Below are 21,347 nucleotides of genomic sequence, written 5' to 3' on the forward strand. Positions count from 1 at the left end.
GTTATCTATATCTTCAGCTCTGATATGCTTGTCCGTGTTTCCTCGCTTCTTATTCAGGCAAACACATTCAGGGCATATCCACTTTTTCTTATACGTCAATGTAAAAGTCTTAAAAGTATTTTGCGTTACCTTAAGACATTTTATATCATACCTCTTCAAACATTTATCATTTGAACATTCCATAAAGAAACTGTCCATTATTGTACAACAACAAACATTGCATTCGTTGGACATAGCTTTTTTTGAATTTAAGTAAGAATTCAAAATTGTAAGAGTTTCGCCTATTTGTGCGTAATAGGCTTCGCTCAATCGTTGCGCATTCCACTGTAGCGCAACAAGGACAAACTATTTTATGCGCGCAGCCCGTCTTTTGTTCCCGAGGTGAGGAGGGGCCTACCTCAGCTATCGCGGCGCCCGCTATATTGCACTCGCGGATTAACTTTCGTATTCAGTTCACTCCACTTTCGATACGAATTTCACTAATTGTTTTACACGTTAAAGTCAATATTTGCATAAACTATTTCTCCACATTTTGGGTAAAATAAATTAAATAATTAAATACACGTCCGCACCACCCGAGTGCTCTTGAACTTTAAACTTTATAAATTAGAACTTTTAACTTTATAAATGTGCTTCAGAAAATATTTTATTATGATCACTCTAAACACTATGTTCTGGATTGAATAGGGTTGCTACTGTTTAATTACTTGCAGTTTATAAGCGATTTAAAAGTATTTTTAATTTGTTAAAGGTTTCACAGGCAAAAAAAAACAATTTATGTACTTATATTAACAGTTTATTTATAACATTAACATTTTATTATTATCATATAACTTAAAACTATAATTGGCTGCTAGAATCTTCATCTCTTGAGTTATCTCCGGGCAGAAGAAAGCTTAGAGCTGCACACACTGAAAAAAAAACATCATCCATAAAAAACTGTACAGCCTTTAAGGCACTGTGCAAGAATTAAGTGGGAAGTTATTGGCTACGGATTCCATCCTGCAACACATGTGTGAATCATAAACATTTGTAATTCTTAATACCTTGAGGTTAAAACGATGTTTACTTATTTCTCGTGCATTTAGATTTCCTTATCCAACGATACTGTCGTGCTACCATAGCGAGTAATTACATCAATAGAATAACTAACAACTATATTTTTCTGGAAGGCCTTTCCTGTATCATAGTTATTGTAGAAACAGGAAAGTACAATCTCTGATAATTATTAAATATTATCTTTTTATTGCCGATATCTGAACATTAAAATTATAGTCCGTAAAGCCGATGATCCGAAAAACATGTTGTGTCTGATATAGAGATAGGATTGTATCGCATCATCTGGCGGAAATAGCCGCAGTGGATTATTATTACTGATTGCACTTTCTTTTTAAAAATAGATATCGCGTTGGTAAGCCAAGCGGAATTACCCTTGAGAGCCTGATTCATTGTACTGGGTTTAGACCTAGCGACAGTATAAACTGTGTGTGGCTGTGGCTGTGTGTGGCTTCTTCGAAATATCGTCGTGATAATTTTTAGTGAAAACAGCTTCAAATTGTCTATTTCAAATGAGATTATGTTTGGTAGAGGCACACCGTAGAGATGTAAAATTGTAGATAATAAAGTTACAACTGTATTACTCAAGCAATTAACTGTATTATTGTTAATGTCCTAGATTGTTGTTATTGAGCGACGGCAAATGATAAACGATATCTATTCTGCGTATTTTGCCAAAAATATGACAATGGTTTGGTAATTAACAATGTGGTGAATGGCCAGAAATGAACTTACAATTCGTCCAATGTTAAGCATTTCATAAATATTAGCTATAATGCCGTGGCGTTCATACGCGCAGGATGAAACGCCTCGAGGAGTCTGACATTTTAGACGGATTTTTTAATCAGTCAATTGTTGAGCAACTTAGGCATCTCGCAAGATAATGTCATAATCTTCTTCGGTATTTGTGTGTAATGAATAATTCCGCACAATACTTAAGTACGTAAAACCTGCTATATAAAATGATTGTCTGGCTTAATGTTTTGACTGAAGGCAGTCCCTTAAACTTCAAAGAAGTCCAGCAAATTTAAAAGTAAATGTAAGAATTCAAACACTTTTTTATAAAAGTAAGTTTAATATAAAAACTTATCTCTCTAATATTATTCTTCAATACGCGTAGTAAGTGACGCACCTCGCACGTTATTGCTCTTGGAAATAAACATTTTCAATGCTAATATTTAAAGAGCTTTTCTTGTATCAAAAAATCATATTCCTTAGTTAAAAATAAATTAGTTTATATGGAATTACATTTCAAATGACGCATATAGGCTAAAGAATACAAAATAATCTCTATTTAAATTTGTTTTCTTGGGTTTTTGTAGCTGAAGATTTTTCAACAAGTACTACGGCTAGGGATAACAAGAGACCTAGAGGCAGGAACCCGATGCGTTAAACTAATCATATTTTTTTTTATTTTATTTATTATTAAGCACAAAACAGGTTATAATCATGAATGCATCATATTATGACATGAAAAATAATTCCTGGACTATAATTATAACCCAAAACATGTGTTCAAGAAAGTAAAAGTTACATATAGCAAGTATATAATATAAAACCACAGTTTGAGTACTCTTAGGTGAATGGAATTACAAGATTGGTAGATACAAGTGAATAATATGCGAGGTTAAGAGTTATAAATCTTTGAGGATATAGTGGATGTGTCGTTTGTAAGAATTAATGTTATTGTTAAATAAGTCTAAGTTAGGATAATCATATCCAGACTTCACTAAATATAAATGTCACTGAAACTGTTCAAGTCTCCGAAAGGGAGTAGATGGTACAACCTTGAGTGATGTGCTTTGGGGTATCGACGTAAGAAGGGCCTTTTTCTCGCAGGGAAAAACGCGTTATCGCTACCACCATTTGGGTGGTGAGTGGAACGGTTATGTTGGTTTCACTGGTCTTACGGCTCAATGACGACACCCAAGAGTACAGCATCATGTGAGCAGGCATTGCACCGAGTCCTAACTCTATGAATACGCTATAATCAGCAAACCCGCAGTGGACTTCTTCGGCGCATACGGGGTATCTTGTTGCACTAAAATAGCTGCGCGGAACCGTCTCTGAAGAAGTAGGGTCTAATGCATCTTCAGTACTGACTGTATAACGTAAAAGTGCTGCAACAACTTAGCAACTGCCGGGTTCGTAATGTTTTCTCAGCAATAAATTGGCAGCCTCTGCGTTAAAGTTATGTGACCGATATCACCTTCCCCGTTCTTCCCTTTGCATTTATTACATTCCAATGTGGGGACGGCGCAACGCATTTATTCAAACGTCAGAATGATTCAGCTTAGTTTTAACAGCTATCTGCATGAATGTAATGTTGTGGAATACTTTTCGAGAAATATACAGTGGATCGTGATGGAAAACCAAGACATAGGTGTTTCATACTTACAGACTAATAAAGCTGTGAATCCGTAGAAGGTGGCGGTGCAAGCGGCGGCTAGTAACAGCCCGGCTACGTTGGCACCGACGGCGGAGCCCAATCGTCCGAACATGAGAACCGCGCCCACCGCTGTACCCCTGGAACAATGAATCTCCTTGTAAACTCAGTCTTCAGATATTTTTGAATAGGCCAGGTTGATAATGTTAGTACCATTACCTTACAAGATATCAATGTGTGACTGACGTTTAATTTTGTACGATTAGGTATAGTACCAAATACCTTGATTTAAGAAATCGTGTATTTTATATCCGAGGCCAGCGAGATTTCAATAACATCCGGAACCTCACGTATTAGATCAATGCTTATTGAATACAGCTCCTCGGATAGCTCTTTGTGATCATTCAGCATATAGATTCTAAAGTAAGAAAGCACTTTCATAATGCCAAATTTGTTTTTTATTTTACACCTGCAATAATTCTTTTAAGCACCATTTTTATTGGGTATAAAATGTTACATACGACGGATTTTAGTGTTTCGAGTCTTTAAGTTCCAAGTTGAAGTGGAATCCTACAAGTCTATTCTCGGGCCTTAGATCCTTAGACTAAGATTAATGGATAGTGATGTTACACCATCATCATATTCTTAAGTAACAATGTAATCCCACTCTAATACCTATATTATTGTAGATAGTCGATTCTCAGTAGACCGTGTCACATATTTTCCGGATACTAAACGAAGCAAATACGAAAGCAGATGTTAATGTGAAAATACATATTTATGACACTCCCCTACCACCCGCATTGTGCCCTAATCCCAAATAAAACTAAAGGTACGGTTTTGAAAAATTCGACAGAGAATCAATGCCAATTATAACTATTTTTTGGACTGCATAGCGGTATTTTATTAGTATTTTTCACTTTTAGAAAACTTTGCATCATTCATGGCCCCGGAGCAGACAGAGATATTGGTCGGCCGAAAAGTTAATGCTGCGAAATTTACATTAATTTTACAAATATACTAAATCAAAACTGAAACGAATGGAAATGTCGGCAGTAAAATAAAAACAAAAAAAAAAAAAATACGATCAAATCAGACAACTTGTTTTATTTCGATGTCCAGCATTCGTGTAAAAATTGAGTATAATTAGTGAAGATCTCATTAGTCGCTTAGATTGATAAATATAGCGTGATCGCTTGAGTATTTGGAAATTTTTAATATAGTGGTTCTGTTTATAGAGAGTTTTGAGGCTTTTCATCAGACAATAGAATAAGGCTGTAATCACGATAGGAGACTGACAAAGCAGTCAAGGTATTTAAAAATATTATATTCCTATGAAGGTAGAAAAAGGATATTATATGATGTCGCTGTGGCGTTGGGCCAGTATTCTTGCGCGCGGAAGAATAATAATTACTAACGTGAATTTTTATTCCATTGGATTAATATAAATAAATGTAATTCAATTAATTGGTAAGTTGCTACTCGAAACTTGGGAAATTGAAAGATTCTTGTGACTTTTACTCGATAATTAAGATTAAGCAGAAAGTAACTGAGCAAGGCTTTAGAGATGGTAAACGAGGTCTTAAGTCTTATTGTGTGTTTCATGTCTCCGTCCAGCCACTAATTTGACAATGAAATGAATGTAAAATAATTGTCGCGATTACTGCAACTATAAATACTAGTATGTGACGAACGCCATGGTGTTTGTAGTTATATTTGGAACCGCACCTTAAAGATAAGGTTCGTGCAAAACAACTTATGTTTATAGACATAATAATTTACTTAATTAATTATCATGTTTGTGTCATCTCATTGTAAAATTACGAAAATGTGTATGACCGCAGTGCAGGTAATTTGTTTTTATAACTGAATTTATTTTCTACAGTATTTTCGATACTTTAGAACTTATTTATGTTAAAAATCTAAAAGTAGTAATTGCACTTTATTTTTTATTGAATCTACGATAAATCCACAATTACATCATAAATGCAAAATTCTTTACTTAATATTACTATCTGTACCGCTTTGATAGTTAAACTACTGAACCGATTTTGATATAATAATAATATCAGTATTACGTACCGTCCCACAGCTGGGCACGGGCCTCCGCTATTACTGAGCAGGATTTAGGCTTTAGTCCTCCACGCTCGCCTAGTGCGGACTGGTAGAGTTGACACACCCTCAAAATTCCTATAGAAAACTTCTCAGGTATGCAGGTTTTCTCACTATGTTTTCCTTCGCCGTCGAAGCAAGTGATAATTCGCAAAGAATACCCGCATAATTTTGATAAAAGTCAGAGGTGCGTACCTTTGGGATTTAAACCTGCGGACATTCATCTTGGCAGTCTGTTCCACACCCAACTACGCTATCGCCACGTTTTTTACCGATTATCATACTTGGTACAAATAAACTTGCACCCAAAGTAACCCTTCTAGACGTACAGGTTTAGTCCGTGCTCCATCAATAATTGGACATTGAATTCATATATTTGTACTGATGCCAAATTGTATTTAATGCCTATATAAACATATCACGAATAGCAAAACAGTTCGTATTTTAATAATTTCTAAGTAATAAGTATTATGCTATGGGGGTGTAGTGGATTTTCAAAGCGGTTTTACTTTCTGATAAAAGGTTTTATTTTTACTTTCTTTTTAGTAAAAATAGACCCAACCCATCAGGAGCCAATACAAAAAGAATTATCAACATACTATTTCATTTTGAAAATCTTTCTACTATATCTTAAATTTCAAAGGACATTGAATACTGAACACAACATAAAAAAAATAGAAAATCATTCTAATCCTATTCGATTTTTAAGTGGTTCCCTTCTGTATCTTTGTAGTTCAAAGTGAATCAAGAATATTCTTAATATAAAAGCATCCTAAACCTGTTCTGAGCCTAACACAAAAATAATCATTCCAATCTAATTTTATTTTGAGGAGTTCCCTTTCGTAGCTTCAAATACCAAAGTCCTATATTAATAATATCGAAATAGTACAGTCAGCAACAGAAGTCGTTGAACATAATTTGTTTCCAATATTTCCTAATCATTATCATTTACCATAAGTTACTGATTACATTAAATTCAAAATAACTTGTCATAATTGAACTACAAAAGTAGCTGAACGCAGTCAAACCATTGAATGTCAAATATTACTAGCGAATTCTTTTTATGATCTGTAATAAATACAAATGTAGCTGAAATTAGCACATTCTTTGTTTTATATAAGTACAAGCTTTTTTCCTATTCATTAAATTGAACCCATCAAGCTTCAATACACCCATCTCGCGAAACGCAGCGCACCGCGTTTTTTACTATCAAAACATTGCCGAATTAATACAACAGTCCAGAATATCAATTAAATTGTTATTTTATAACATATTAGCTTTGGCTCGCTGCTCCGCTCGCGTGAAAAAGTTTTTCAAGGTCAAAAGTCATGCTATATATTTACCCGGGATAGAAAGTAGCCTATAGCACTCAGAAGTAATGTAGCTTTCTATTAGTGAAATATTTTCAAAATAAGTTAAGTAGTTCCTGAGTTTAGCGCATTCAAACAAACAAATTCTTCAGGTTAATATAATAGTACATATTGAAGTTAATAACCAGAATTATATATTTTTAAGTATGGGCAAAACATCATAATATATTAGTAAGTAATATTATAACATTAATAGGAATAGGTTAGTTACATTTTAAACATCCTATTTTATAGAGCACTGGCCGGTTTAAGAAACAAATGTGTAAATTCAAAATTATTCTGGCATGAGATTCTCTTCGAAGGATTCAACGTAAACGTCAATTTCTTTTTCATAATTTTTCAGCCAATCCTTTACTTTGGTGTCCATATTGAAATGATAACCTTAATCTGTACTCTTCTTTGGTAAGTGATTTATGGTCCGTTTCAGTGTTCAGGTGTTTTGTAAATTAGTATCTGTTCATCGACTTTTGTTGCTGATCGTACCAAAGGTGACGCAAAAAGAAATCAAAATCAGTCCGCAATTGACGGAGTTATAGGTTAATCCTACTAATATTATAAATGCGAAAGTTTGTGAGGCTGTATGGACTATGGATATACATATGTATGTATGTTTGTTCCTCTTTCATGAAAAAACTATTGAACGGATTTGGAGGAAACTTTACAGTAATATTTTTTATACATGAGAATAACACATAGGCTACAATTTATAATGATTTTGTCTAATTTGGTCATAATATAACGATACATATCAAGTAAGTCAGAAAAAAATTGCTATCATGGCGTACGCTGCCTAAACCGTTGGCGTTAAACAAAGATGATGTATACCGTAGGATTGTTTATCTTAAATAGTTGTAAATAAAGGTCCACGACAGCATATATCTACCTTTTATGTGTAAGTCACTATTACCAAAATAGTGTGCCATTTTTGTCTGTCTGTATGTTATCGATTTTCTCAAAATCTACTCAACGGATATTTATGAAATTTCGTATGGAAATAGCTGACCCTGGGAAGGTTATAGGCTACTTTTTATCCCAGAAAAATATATAAGCGGGACTTTTGTCCCGAAACTCCTTCACGCGGGCGAAGCCGCGAGCAAAAGCTAGTACTTATACAATAAAAAATAATTACATAACTACTGTCAAAAATAAAACCTCCTCCATTTTCTGAAGTTGGATAAAAATTGTGACAAAGCATACCTTAAACTCGTCGGAAAGAGTCTAACAGCGTAGGCCATGATGACTCCAATGCCCAACGAAGACAGCTGAAGAGAGGATATAGCCACTCCGACGAGAAGGCTGAAAATAATCACCTCGTTATAGTAAGTATGTTGGTGGTAGGTACTTGTGTCAGTGACGGCCTTAACCGGCGCGAGACCTCGGGCGGCAGCTAATAAAAAGGACCACGATTTTAATTTACCGATAAACAATTTCGTCAGTAAGATGCTGGAAATGCTTTGGATAATAAGGTGGTAGCGTGGCCCCCCTAAGCACGAGGTTTGGGAGGTTGCCCAGTTCATTCTCGTCTAAGGCCACCACTGACTTCATTCATCATCCATCCAGTTAGCGACCACCGTACACAAGATGGAAGTCCCGCCATAGTGACCAATTTAAGTGTGTCGCGTTCCGGGATCAGCCTGTGTATACCCGGTTTATGTCAAGTGGCGCGGTATAAACATGTCTCATCAGTTAACATGTATCTGGACTCAGGTAGAGTAGGGTCTCAGAGCCTTGCTCGTATAAAAAAAAATGAAAGAGACACATAAAAATCAAGTGTACGTAGTACATAGGTTTTACAGAAAAATGAATTATTTTTTGTTCGTTAGTTACTAAAAATCTTTAGTTTTGATAAATGATTTGTGGTTTTCTAGAAATCGACATATTATGATTTTAATGTTACTTAGAGTTGTCTTTTGTGGAATCAGTCTAATTATTTAATACATTAGTTCAGTTTTGTTAATGGTCGAGTGGACACAATGATGTAGTATACAAAAGTAATAGACATACATGTTCGTAGTTAACACAGAAGTGAGACATGCGGCACCGACAATGGCGAATATTGAGACCAGCACCACCTTCTTGGAGAGCGGCATCATGCTACCAGCCATCACAATCACGCCAAATATGAGCGTGGTGATCACCAAGATACGGAATGCTTCATGAGAGATGTCGTCCACGCATGCGCCAGTGTCTGACTAGATACAAATAACATCCTATAATATAATAATAGATTTTACTACACTGTTAATTTTAATGATCCATTTTGACTCATTAGAAATTGAGTATTCAATGTAACTTCAAAGGGCCCGTCGCTTGATGTGTACAACTCAATCGACTTTCCCGTCTTGTAATTTAATGTTGCATAAAGTAAATCTTTTGTCTCTTTTAACTATTTTAATAAAAACTTACCGAATTGCCATTCGGGTTAAGCAGAACACATATAGTGCCGACTTCGTCTGCCGATCCATCTAAAGCCCTGTTTAGTATATCAGGGGCAAAGAGGAACAGTCCGTTCAGCCTGAAACAAATAAAAACTTTGTAATTCTTTTATATATATACTGCTCAAAGTAGCGTACGCTCGCAGATTCTACTTTATAGACATTTGTTTCTGTCAGCGTCAGACTTTCTTTAAGTATAGGCCTGCCGCGGTACAAATAGTTACACCGCCATCTCGTCAACATCAATTGAACAGCAAGAAGACCGATATGGCATTGAGTTGACAAAACTGTAGTGATATCGCACAGCAAAGGATGGTTATAGACGACCCTGGATTGCGATGGCAGAATTTGAGCGACGCGCTGCATATATACCACCTCCGAATAGGAACCGTTGGCGCGGCCGCGGCCGGTCGTAAGCCACATCTGCCTGACTGGAAATCTTTCCCTTCTATAGATGAACGCAACCATCTGTTCCTCTACAGCGGTGTCTATCTATATACGCCGTTACAGGCCAATCATTTGTGCCACCCACCATATGTTCTGCTTCTAGGTATCTAAAGTGCGGAAGCAACACAAATATCATCTCAACTGCAACCAATTCGTACCATTTTTTTTTTCTTCAACAGCGTGGTGGCTTAAATTCGGTGGTTGGCATTATTTATGTTGCCTCTGCTTTAAAATCTGCCGCCATTCACGCTACTGTCATCTCAAGGACGCGGCCTATAACGCCTATGAACAAATTTGACACAAGTGTCACAACAAAAGTTCAACACCGAGATCATTGTAGCTTCGTTTTACTACAAGAATTATTAGATCAAGAGCAGCAGTTTTGAATGCTGTTGAATGACTAGACGAGCATGCTGCTTGCCTGATAGTAAGGGATACGACCGCTTATAAACAGTATAATTCTTGATCCTAGTATTACACAACGAACAAGTAATGTAATAACTATAAATACATACACAGACATGATACCAAATGTGAGGAAGCTGGTGAGTACGAGCCACTTGAAGTGTGGAGGCTTCAGCAGCGCCATCGCTCTCTGCTTGCGAGGACCCGGAGCCATCTCGCCGTTGGAGTCACTTGATTCTTCACTTACCGTGTCTGAGGAGCTTTTCAAGGATTTTACCTGCAGAGTAAAGTAACAATGTTTTCGTGTTACAGCAGGCATAATCTAGCTAGTGTAGCCGTACTTAAATTAATGCTAATTTTCCTTGCAGTATTAATGTACTAGGTGCACCAGGAACCCGTGCCTCCAACTAGCAGCTAGGTTCATTTCTAAGTAAGAGTTAAAAGTTTTGATCCTGATGTCATTGAATAAGTTTTGAATAATAATTCCCCCCTTTTTAAATAAGATATGATTCAAATCTATTCGGGCCTTACAGACATTAACTGCTTTAAATAGATTTATAAGTGACATTTTCCACTTACCTGGTACTCCTCTGGTGCCAAGCCTGTATTAAAAGAATACACTTTACGCAATACTGCCAATGACTCTTGCCATTTTCCCCTGGCAGCCAGAAACTTAGGGCTCTCCTCTATTCCCAGCATAAACAATGCAGCAATGATCAGAGGCAGCACGTAGACCACGGTGAGGAGGCGCCAGGGTCGGAAGACAAGCGTGCCTATCTCAAGCCGCCAGGAATAAGGAAGGATTAGCCAAGCAAGAACTGGAATTTAAAATAAGAAACCTAATGAGCGATTTGAAAAGAAAAATGCAGGCAATGTTGGCAAGAAGTGAAAACGCTTCGTGCCAAATATTCGAATAATGCCATTTGACAAAAATACATTTTTATCCGTCAAGAATAATTATTATTCAGTTTTAAAACTAATAATTTTGTCTCTAATTTATAATAATTAGTATATTTGGATTTTGCTAAGTACTATAATTGTAAAAGTAACGGATACGACGACTTATCTATATCTATACTTATAATAAATCTGTAGAAAGGTCAATTCTGTACATGAAATATATTTCCAAAATAACTATCAGGGGGTGATTAGGGATCGATACTGGTGCCAAAAATGCAATTAGTAAATTTTTTTTCTGTCTGTCTATCTGTCTGTCTGTATAACCGTTATAGAAACAAAAACTACTCGACGGATTTCAACGAAACTTGGTACAATTATTTTTCATACTCCTATGCTGGATATAGTATACTTTTCATCACGCTACAATTAATAGGAGCAGAGCAGTGAAGGGAAATGTTGGGAAAACGGGAGAAGTTACTCCATTTTTTAAGCTTCCGTCGTGTGTGCAACCTTAATGGTTAAAGCTACACAGAAATCATGTATGACGGAAATGTTCTCCTTAAAATTATATAAAAAATATCCCACGACAGCATATGTCTATCTTTTATGGTTGACTCACAATAACACGTGTAACTCCCGATAGCTTAGCAGTTCGAAGCTTTCTCATTATATTTGTCTACTCTTACGTTTATAACACTCTCAGTCATCCCTAATTAAAAAAGTTAACATTATTAAATATTCCATAAAAAATAATCATAGAAATCGGTATAGAAACACCAAAGTTATACATGAAATACGCTAATAATAAGCCATCACGCGTGAATACTGAATCATGCTATATGCTTCCTTCGATTTCACCAGGATCCCATCATCAGACCCTGACCGGACAGTCGGACCACCTGCATACCACCATACATTAAAAAACATCCCGACAAATTGAGCACCTCCTCCATTTTTGAAGTCTGAAATCCACGCGGGCGAAGCTGCGGGCGGAACCTAGTTTTTGAATAAGAAGCCTTTGAGCTAATTTTTCCCTTTTGGCTTACGTTCCTCTAGATTTAACCATGCTGCATGGTTATTCCCTACCTTTATTTATTTACTTTGTTTTACACACAAAACAGGTTACGAGCATGTGTACTTAATGCTAAAAGTGAGGTTTGTTAACATAATTAAAGCCCAAAACTTGTGTTTACTTTTTCAATACGGGTTGCAAAAGATTTTATCAAAGTTGTTGCAAAAACAATTAGGATTGAAAAATAAGGTATAAGAAATGTATTATATCTTCTTTACTCAGAAAATCCCTAGAATAAATCATGTGTGCAATGAACTATAAAAGTCGCAAAAAATTCACATCGTATAGTCCCATAAACTTATCTGGCCCGGTGAGAAAGTCGCTGTTATGTCAGCGAATGGCAGGCAGATTGACTTTTCAAAGCGATGTCGTTAGTTCCTCTTTCGGCCACCGGACCAGATAAGTTTGTGACACTATACACGGATAGAATGTCATCATGTCAAATAACATCCCTACACAAAAGACGTAAAATAAATGACCTTTATTTTTACAAATTACTAAATAACAGAATTAATTGTCCTCAACTATTATGCAGGATAAATACATCGATTCCCAGAACTTTACCTCGTCTCAATGTCTATAAACTGTTTAAAAGCCGTAAACGCACAACAAACTTGGGGGAAAACTCACCAATAACACGGATGATGCAATTGTGTAACTATCTTCCACGGTCACTTGATATACATATTTCAAGATAACTTTCATGCATTTAAGAACAAAATTAACGCTCACTTTATATTATAGTAATACTTCCTATTAGTGTGTATACCTAATTATTGAATTTCAATCCTATGTAATACACTCTTACGAAACGTTTTCCTATAAAATTTGTTGTAAACTATTTAGTGATGTAAGCTAATACATGTAAGCTGTGGTTGCCTACTTGATGAGCGCAGAATTTAGCTAATGTTGTATGCGTATTATGTTATTTTTTTTTTGCTTATATTGTTACTGTGCATCATCTACTGATAATCCGAAACGACGAATAAATAAATATGTGAAAAATTACATAATTTTCACCTTTATAAGCTTCAGATGGTTATTTAAACTTAGGAAATGTTAGATGTATATATATGCGTCTGTAGTTATAAGTGGGACAATAATTGAATTTTACCTGGACTGAAGATTGACAGCTGCACGACCAGCCCGTTAGATACGAGTACAGTTATATCTCGATACTTCATTGGCATGATCTCGCACGCGTATGCGAAGCAGAGCGACGAGGGACACGATAAACTGGAAAAAGGGTGCGATATACTAGTATTGTGTATTGTACTTTCAGGGGCAGTAGATGAGATGCCGTTTAACAATCGTTAACGCTAATAGAAAACATTTTTTTTTATAAGGCTACGACTATGTTACTTGCACCTAATGCTGAGTAAAATGGGATCCAATAGAATGTCGACTTACGAGAGTTGATTACCCCTCAGCAGTTGACACAATTATGCCGACCTACTGGAATCGGATGTATACAGGCTGAACCTAGAACGCGACACACTTACGTGGGCAACTATGACAGGTATGACAATTTCTTGTGCTGGGTGCAAGTGCAGAAGGTAAATTTATTTGTCGCGAGTCGATGTGATACAACACAATTATAATTTATTTGAACAAATTTCACATATATATTTTACTTTTTAACTAGATACTCACAACAAAGAGCCAGCCAGTTTAAATAGCGCGAACCCCAGGAGATTCGGCATGAATGCAGCAGCCAGGCCCAAGAGCCCCGACATAGCTGACGAGATGATTAGCACTGGTTTTCGGCCCAGGGTGTCCGCCGCGCGACCCCACAGCGCCGCCGTCATTATCACTCCTGGAACAATGTGCAATAATAGCAATCCTGTATTTTATACTGTCTCTTCGCTGGCCACGGGCGTCCTCTAACACTGATAGGGGTCTAGGCCTTATCCTACCACGCTGGCCTAGAGCGGGTTCATTCGGTAAAGTTTCTTGGTTACCTAGTATATGAGGTGATATTATGTCTAGGGAACACTGGCCTATATAAAAGATATAAATCTAAGGCAATGCGCCATTGTTTGGCGACTGCAATATAAATTAATAAGTGCGTCTTTCGGCATCGCCTAATATTCTTTTATGCCAGATCAGTCGCCTAGTAAATGTGACGATGAAATAATTCCACTAAACTGATCTTGGTTTTGGCAATTAATTATAAACGTAACGACTACCTTTGGCCAAAAAAATGTTTATAAAATATAACCATTAACCATTGATGACGTAAATACGCGCCTGCAAAGGTCTATTTACTGAATATATGACCGATTTGATTTGGGGGCAGTGTAACGATACCGGGATACTATGATTAAAAAAATACTGCAAATTTGCTATAATCACCTACATCGCATATTCTTCGTAGATGTTCACTCTTGACAGAGTGGTCGTGGTACGATTAAAAATTTACCGTTTTGCGGGGCGTCGCTAATGCGTCGGTGTTTGGCGGAAGCATTCGTTTTTAGAGGATCTATCAACTAAATGTTAACAAAGAATGACTCATGCTAAACCGCGTCGGGTCCGAGCCGGTTCCATGCCTGTAATTTACAAAAACGGCTCTCGACCGAGCAATTACCATTGCGCCGTGATGAAGTCTACTCCTCCGAGCAAAAATAGTGTTGCAATTAGACTACCATGCTTCTAGAAACTGTAGCTTCATAATATATTTATTTCATTAAGCAAGATATCTTGATCTGTCGTATTCCATTTTGGAGGACATCAACAGTTTTATTACCTGATCTACTGACTCACGAAGACAAAATTATCATTAATTAATTTAATCAGTGCTTTTTTATTTGTATGATTAGCAAATCGTGTATAAAAGCAATTAATTGATATTAATTTAGATAATTGACACTAGGCAAATAGAATTTTTTCGTAATCATCATTTTGAATACCTAAAATTATCGCTATTATTGGTATTTACCATCTACGTCAAATGATGAAATAGCGTTCGTTGAAGAAGCGAGGTACGATCTGAACCCACGCTGGTGATCAGACGGATACTAGCCTGAAAGACACGGCCACAATTTTGGCAACGGATTTGTGTACCCGTATTGTATGAATGTAAAACGGAGCGGCCGCGCCGAATTTCGCAATTGTGGGCTAGCTGTTTATAGCAGGTATAATTGTAAGCTGAAACACCGTCTGATGCTTCGGTTTAAAGATAATGCAAAGCGTGAAATAAAACATCTCGTTGTATGGAAACCTGTATACCTGACATTTGTGATAAGAATTTCGGTGTGTGAAGTCTGCCAATATACATTAGGCCTGTACAGCTGTGGGATAGTATATATACAAGGCTGATATTACTACGAAAATATATCTACTTACCAATATTAGGTATGGATGTGAGAATGCCCTTCAGGTTCTGTGGGATCTCAAGGTCACACGTGGCGGCCGGCATTATGAATGCGATGCCGATCATCTCTAGCACGGACGCCAGCAACGTAAACAGCATCAGGCTGCTGTGGAACCACTGATACTTTCCGAAACCTGATAAATTAACGTTCATTATAGAAAGAGTATGTATTTCAAATGCGGCGATAGCCTAGTTGGGTGTGGAACGGACTGCCGAGACGAATGTCCGCAGGTTCAAATCCCAAAGGCACACACCTCTGACTTTTCTAAAAAATCATGTGTGTATTCTTTGTGAATTTATCGTTCGCTTTAATGGTGAAGGAAAACATCGTGAGGAAACCTGCACATCTGAGAAGTTCTCTATAGGAATTTCGAAGGTGTGTGAAGTCTACCAATCCGCACTAGGCCAGCGTGGTGGACTAAGGCCTAATCCCTCTCAGTAGTAGAGGAGGCCCGTGCTCAGCAGTGGGCAAGTATATAATACAGGGCTGATATTATTATTATTATATATGTATTTCATGAGCCAGTGAAGAAGCAAGTGATTGCCATCCTGCATGAAAGATTGGCAACGATTCGATTCTTATTATAGAATGGCTGTTTGGATAAATAATCAAAATTAACGCTCGCTAAGTGCGTTCACAATATGACCTGTAGCCATCCAGTGACACCAAACCCTATTTACAACGCACGGCATACCAACTAAAACTCCGCGGTGGCCCATTTCAGCGCATTAGGGACGGCTGCGGGCTTCCTCCGACGGAAGTGTTGTAAGTCCTCGTCCGCAGCCGCCTCTGCGCGGTGCCACCTGATGCGGTCCGTCTCCTATTCGGGGCACAGAAGCACCCACGCAACCGATGGACGCTCTCAGCATAAATGGTAGCAATAGGCCACCTTCTACGCTGCCATCCATCCCGGGGACACCACAATGTGGTAAACATGCACAATGTACTCTAAAGGCAGACAGCATACAGGACCTCCAATGGCCCCTATTAGTCGTCTTATACGACAGGTAGGGTAAACCATGGTAGAATTCTCCAAACGCCCCCAATCCACAAAACGGATCTGATTACGCCTAATGTTATGTAATATACTTAATAGAATGGCTTTTGTTTTCACTTTTTTGCTATTTTATGTTAATTATCATTTTTATGTTGTGACTACAGAGGATATTATGGTAGTCCTGATTTAAACGAAATAAAACTAACTTTCGGATTCTTCACTAGAAAGTCCGTCTCGTGACCATGAAGGTTTTCGAAACTTCGGGACGAAATCGATTATAAATGACCGCAATAAATCTGAAAAAATGATTTATTTCGATGTCTAACATTTGTGTAAAAAAAATTCTTGAAGGTGACAGTGAAGTTTGTAATTCAAGCTTCAGGAGTACGTGATATGCAGCCGAGGACTTGATAGTAATAGTAACAATTTAGTGGATGTATTCTAAGGGCGTATGTTTGGCAGGCAATAGGCTTGGTGTGATACAGCGTTCTCATACAACTACGTAAATGCGCTTGCGTAGTCGTGCAAAAGCATATTCATTAAAAAAAAAAAACCTTGTTATTTCGCGTGAAAGAAATGCATGTAATCCGAGATTGTGTCGAAATGAAATCGTTTTTTTCTTTTCAATATTCAACTCACCAATATTGTAATCAGATGTAATATTAATGATAAGCGCAAAAATTATAAATATCATACTTTTCGTCACATGTAGCAAATCATTAGGTTAAATATTAGCTGCTGTGGTACTAATGGAAAATAAATAAATAACTATATTTCAGTAAACAGTGGTGGTTAACTAATTAGGGACACTGACCTGGTAAGGTAACGGGACCATAGATAGTTAACTTTATTTTCAAATCTTCTCAAAATAAAAAGTATCATGATTGAACATATAGAAAAATCTTTGATTATTTTAATCTAAATTAGGTACTAACGCAAAAAATATATAATTTGCATAATAAATACATCTGTCCACTCACGTGAAAAGAAAAATTACACAATAAAAGTCGTAGAAGGTTGCTGGATGTGGGCCGCTTCCAATAGATCGAAATATTTGGGGGAGGCCTGTGTTCAGCAATGCACATCTTGTGGCTGATTATGATGATGACGGATATTAACATAAAAACACGAATCACAATGAAGAATACTGCTTGTGCTTAAATAATTTCTTATTACCGCTATAAACTGAATTATTTTATTGGTAGGTATATAATGGTTTTGAAATCGGTTTTATTTTTAGTTCAAAAGTTCAATCTAATGATCTAATTGAATTTAACACATAAAAATAATTCCCACCTTCTATTATTTTAAAAATTTCCTGACGAATCTTCTAAGTTTAAAGTTTAAAGATAATATTTTTAATATTGTAGCAATTTCAAACTTCATTAAATACATACCAAAAATAATTTATAAACTCCTATTGAATTGTGAGAAGTTCCCTTCTGGATATTCGAAGTTCAAGGTCAAATAACATTCTTATTACAGTAGCATTTACCTTTACCGTCACTTTCACTGACCTGCCAGATCTAAAGCATCTTCTAAATCCAAATTCTCCACCTCATTTACTTTAGTCTCAACTATCAAGTCACTTTGCACGTCAACCTTTCCCTTCATTTTTCTTTGAGTGTAACAAAATTTACAAATAATTTTGAACCTATTTCCTTAGTTAAGTTCCGTAGTTGTATTAGTTAGGCAGTCGGTAGCATTATATTTATTATCGTCGTCTATTTTGATAAAGATAACAATATGAATCTTATTATATTTCGATACCCCAGTAATTGTCCAACTCATTCGGATAAGATTGTAAACAGAATTGATAAAAACTAAATAATTCAGTGTATACATATACAGGATCATTTTGACATAGCGTTACTAAATGAAACTAAGTACTGTCTTCCACCTTTGCTCCCATTGTGCCAAAACTCTTCCATTAATAATTAATATTTTCACGAAAAATCCTGGTTTTAATATTCTGATTTTTTTATCATTTTGTACTTTAATGTGAATATGACGTGTGCGTGAGCGCACTTCTGATTGAAAGTATGATGTTGCCGCTGTAACGAATTCTTAGTAGTAGTGGCTTTAGGGCGCGTAAAATTAAAATGACTTTTTATTAATTTTTATTTTGTCCGAAACTTACACTTTTTTATTTTACATCTACGGCCCAAGTTACTTATTGTAAAGTATTATTTCCAAGTAGATAGATATGTGGTTTCATTTAGTAACGCGAAGTCAAAATAACTGTATAATTATTACATATTTTTCCACTTAAACAAATACGAAAAATATATCAACAACCGGTAAATTTATATCTTTATTGCTACTTCTTTATTAAATTATAATTTATTTATTTCCAATGAGTGCAATTTGGTTACATTCGATGAGTTGTGAGGAGTCTCGAAAATATATCTCATAACATTTTTAAGCTATACCGTCATTTCATACATGAAACTGGTTATTATTAAAGCTACTTTATGTGATTTAATTTAATGGTCTTTCGATTAGAGAATAAGCTTAAAAATAGGTGATAATCTCTATAGAAATTTAAAACCCTTAAGTAGGTAAGATTCGAATTTTTTTGTAATAACACTTCTAAAGTTAGTATGATAAGGTTCGCAAAATCAGATAGAAGTCCCGATCAGTGTTAAGAAGTGCGAAATTTAATTTTTTTATTCTTAGGCGTAGTCTTAACTGCGGTATATATGCGGTAAGTATAGTATATAGGTTAAATTAGAAAATGCATTTTTATCCTTTATTTACATTGCAATAGTAAAATTACTTTTGACGGCGCGCATACCTCAAAATATTCATTTGTTCTCAGCCTTAAACTTAATTGTCGAAACAATCATTATCGGCTAATTATAATCTATGTACACGTATCTATTTAATTAGTTGTCTTTAAATTTGTATACAAATGCCGCATTATACTTAATTAGTTTTAGAATACAACATATTAATAAAATTACTTAAAAACGGATATTGACATTTTATACTATAAAATTCATTTTGCTGTTTTCAAATTGTTACAAATTCAAGATGGTGCTGTTCCTGCTGCGCAATGGTTGCTCTGCTATTGTGGGTAATAATGAATGTCGGTGTTTACTTACCATCATGTGTTTTATTAGCTTACAAAACATCTGTACCTACCTCATTTATTTTATTTACGCAATATAATAAGGGTATAAGTTGTTTAAAAAACCATATACTTTTTAGGTTTCTCAAATTATGAATTATGATGGTGCATTGGGAAAAACTGTACTTAGGAGTAACATCATAGATTTAAATCATTAGATAAGCCCTGAACTCCTTGAAAATGTCCACTATTTATGTCTGTGTGTCTATCGGAAAAATAAAAATGTAATCAATATCACAAACATTTATTAGTAAAATATTACTATAATACCAATACACAAATTCAAGAAGATAAGGTCTGGTTGAATGAAAACATCAGTCATAAAAAATTAAATGACTGACCATCGAATAAAACGAGTTTATAAAATTTGTGTCTTTTTGTAGTTTTTTTTTCTTGTAGTTATTTTTGATAAACAAAGTAAATTTTATATAACAGATTTAGAGACTTAATAGCGTAATCCACGTGCAGTGTGCACCCTTCACTGCTTACTACAACCGACTACGACGTCAAGAGTGAGCTCACTCTTCCCAACGATGACACAATTCCGTGCGGCTGCAGTATGGGCGGGCACATCTAATGATTTAAATCTGTGGGTAACATCGTATTAATAAAATTTTTTGTTATATTTGACAACATTTCATGCGATGCCATCTTGTTCCCTAAATTCCGATAATTTACGTTTCATTCCGACTAGTAGGTAATAGGGTTACAGTGGTAATAAATATATAAAAACGGGTACTGTTTCGTCTCAGATGAACGAAATGAAAGTTTTGGCAAAGAAGGAATAAATAAGACCTTGGATTTTTCAGAATGTACTTTAATTGTTGAACAACACATTTAATTTTTTGCTTATGACTAGTGCGCACACCGATTGCGAAAAAGTGAAGTCTTGTCGTTATAATGCGGGTGGTAGTAAAAAAAATCCATCATCGTACAATGAAGTTACAATTTACTAGAGAGTCACAGATTGCGGCTTTATAGCGATTAGGCACATTACCAGGTACCTAAAACTATTTACAAAACAAAATTAGCTTTTAAATAAGTACATATTGGGAAATTTAAGTACTTAATATTGAATTGGTTAGATCAGAATATATTCCGTCCATAGACTTGAAATTCCTCTTAATATATACGGTGTCAGAGATTAGTCGAACTATACTTATGAAGGTCCTATCTTTCCACAGGTTGCCTTAATACGTGTTACAGCTTTCTTGTAAGTACAGCTTTGTAAACATAAACTGTTATAAATATATATATATATATATATATATATATATATATATATATATATATATATATATATATATATATTTACGTATACATATAACCGTTTAGTATATATTTAATGACTGATGATGATTGGATTGATTGATGATATAGGATTGTGGTAAAAAATAATACGCAATCACTGTTCATAACGAAAAAAGTGTCCGATTTTATTATGAATATATATTTTATATTCATACAAAAAAAAAAAAATCATAGCCCATTTATAAGTCACTCAAAAAGTTGACAAATAGTACAAAAAATAAATATAACAAACCAATCTTTTGAATACTCTTAACTACTTACCAGTGGCGATGACTGATCGAATTTCAAAGTGGTAATGTGGGCAAAAATACGCCGTAACTTTATTCTGCTCATTTAATAATATTATGGA

General features: G+C 35.6%; 1 protein-coding gene across 1 annotated transcript; it reads right to left on the reverse strand.

Moving 5' to 3' along the window:
* Positions 1–778: 778 nt before the first annotated feature.
* LOC115442239 (synaptic vesicle glycoprotein 2B) lies at positions 779–18,256 on the reverse strand. Its single transcript, XM_030167245.2, has 11 exons — positions 18,072–18,256; positions 15,529–15,690; positions 13,837–13,999; positions 13,298–13,419; positions 10,791–11,029; positions 10,322–10,488; positions 9,331–9,439; positions 8,929–9,116; positions 8,122–8,220; positions 3,455–3,582; positions 779–911 (listed from the first exon to the last, which is right to left on the reverse strand). The coding sequence occupies exons 1-11, from the start codon at positions 18,166–18,168 to the stop codon at positions 841–843; spliced, it is 1,545 nt and encodes a 514-aa protein (XP_030023105.2). The 5' UTR covers positions 18,169–18,256; the 3' UTR covers positions 779–840.
* Between the last annotated feature and the right edge of the window lie 3,091 nt (positions 18,257–21,347).

Source organism: Manduca sexta, chromosome 21 (assembly GCF_014839805.1).
Source record: "Manduca sexta isolate Smith_Timp_Sample1 chromosome 21, JHU_Msex_v1.0, whole genome shotgun sequence".
Taxonomy (NCBI): Eukaryota; Metazoa; Arthropoda; class Insecta; order Lepidoptera; family Sphingidae; genus Manduca; species Manduca sexta.

Excerpts from the sequence above, each read along its gene's own strand:
- LOC115442239 (XM_030167245.2), bottom strand. The coding sequence starts at position 18,168 with ATGAAGGGAAAGGTTGACGTGCAAAGTGACTTGATAGTTGAGACTAAA. Across the intron at positions 11,030-13,297 it reads GCTGTCAATCTTCAGTCCAG|TTCTTGCTTGGCTAATCCTT; the intron begins GTAAAATTCAAT and ends TTTAAATTCCAG. Across the intron at positions 3,583-8,121 it reads CTCTTTCCGACGAGTTTAAG|GGGTACAGCGGTGGGCGCGG; the intron begins GTATGCTTTGTC and ends TCATTGTTCCAG.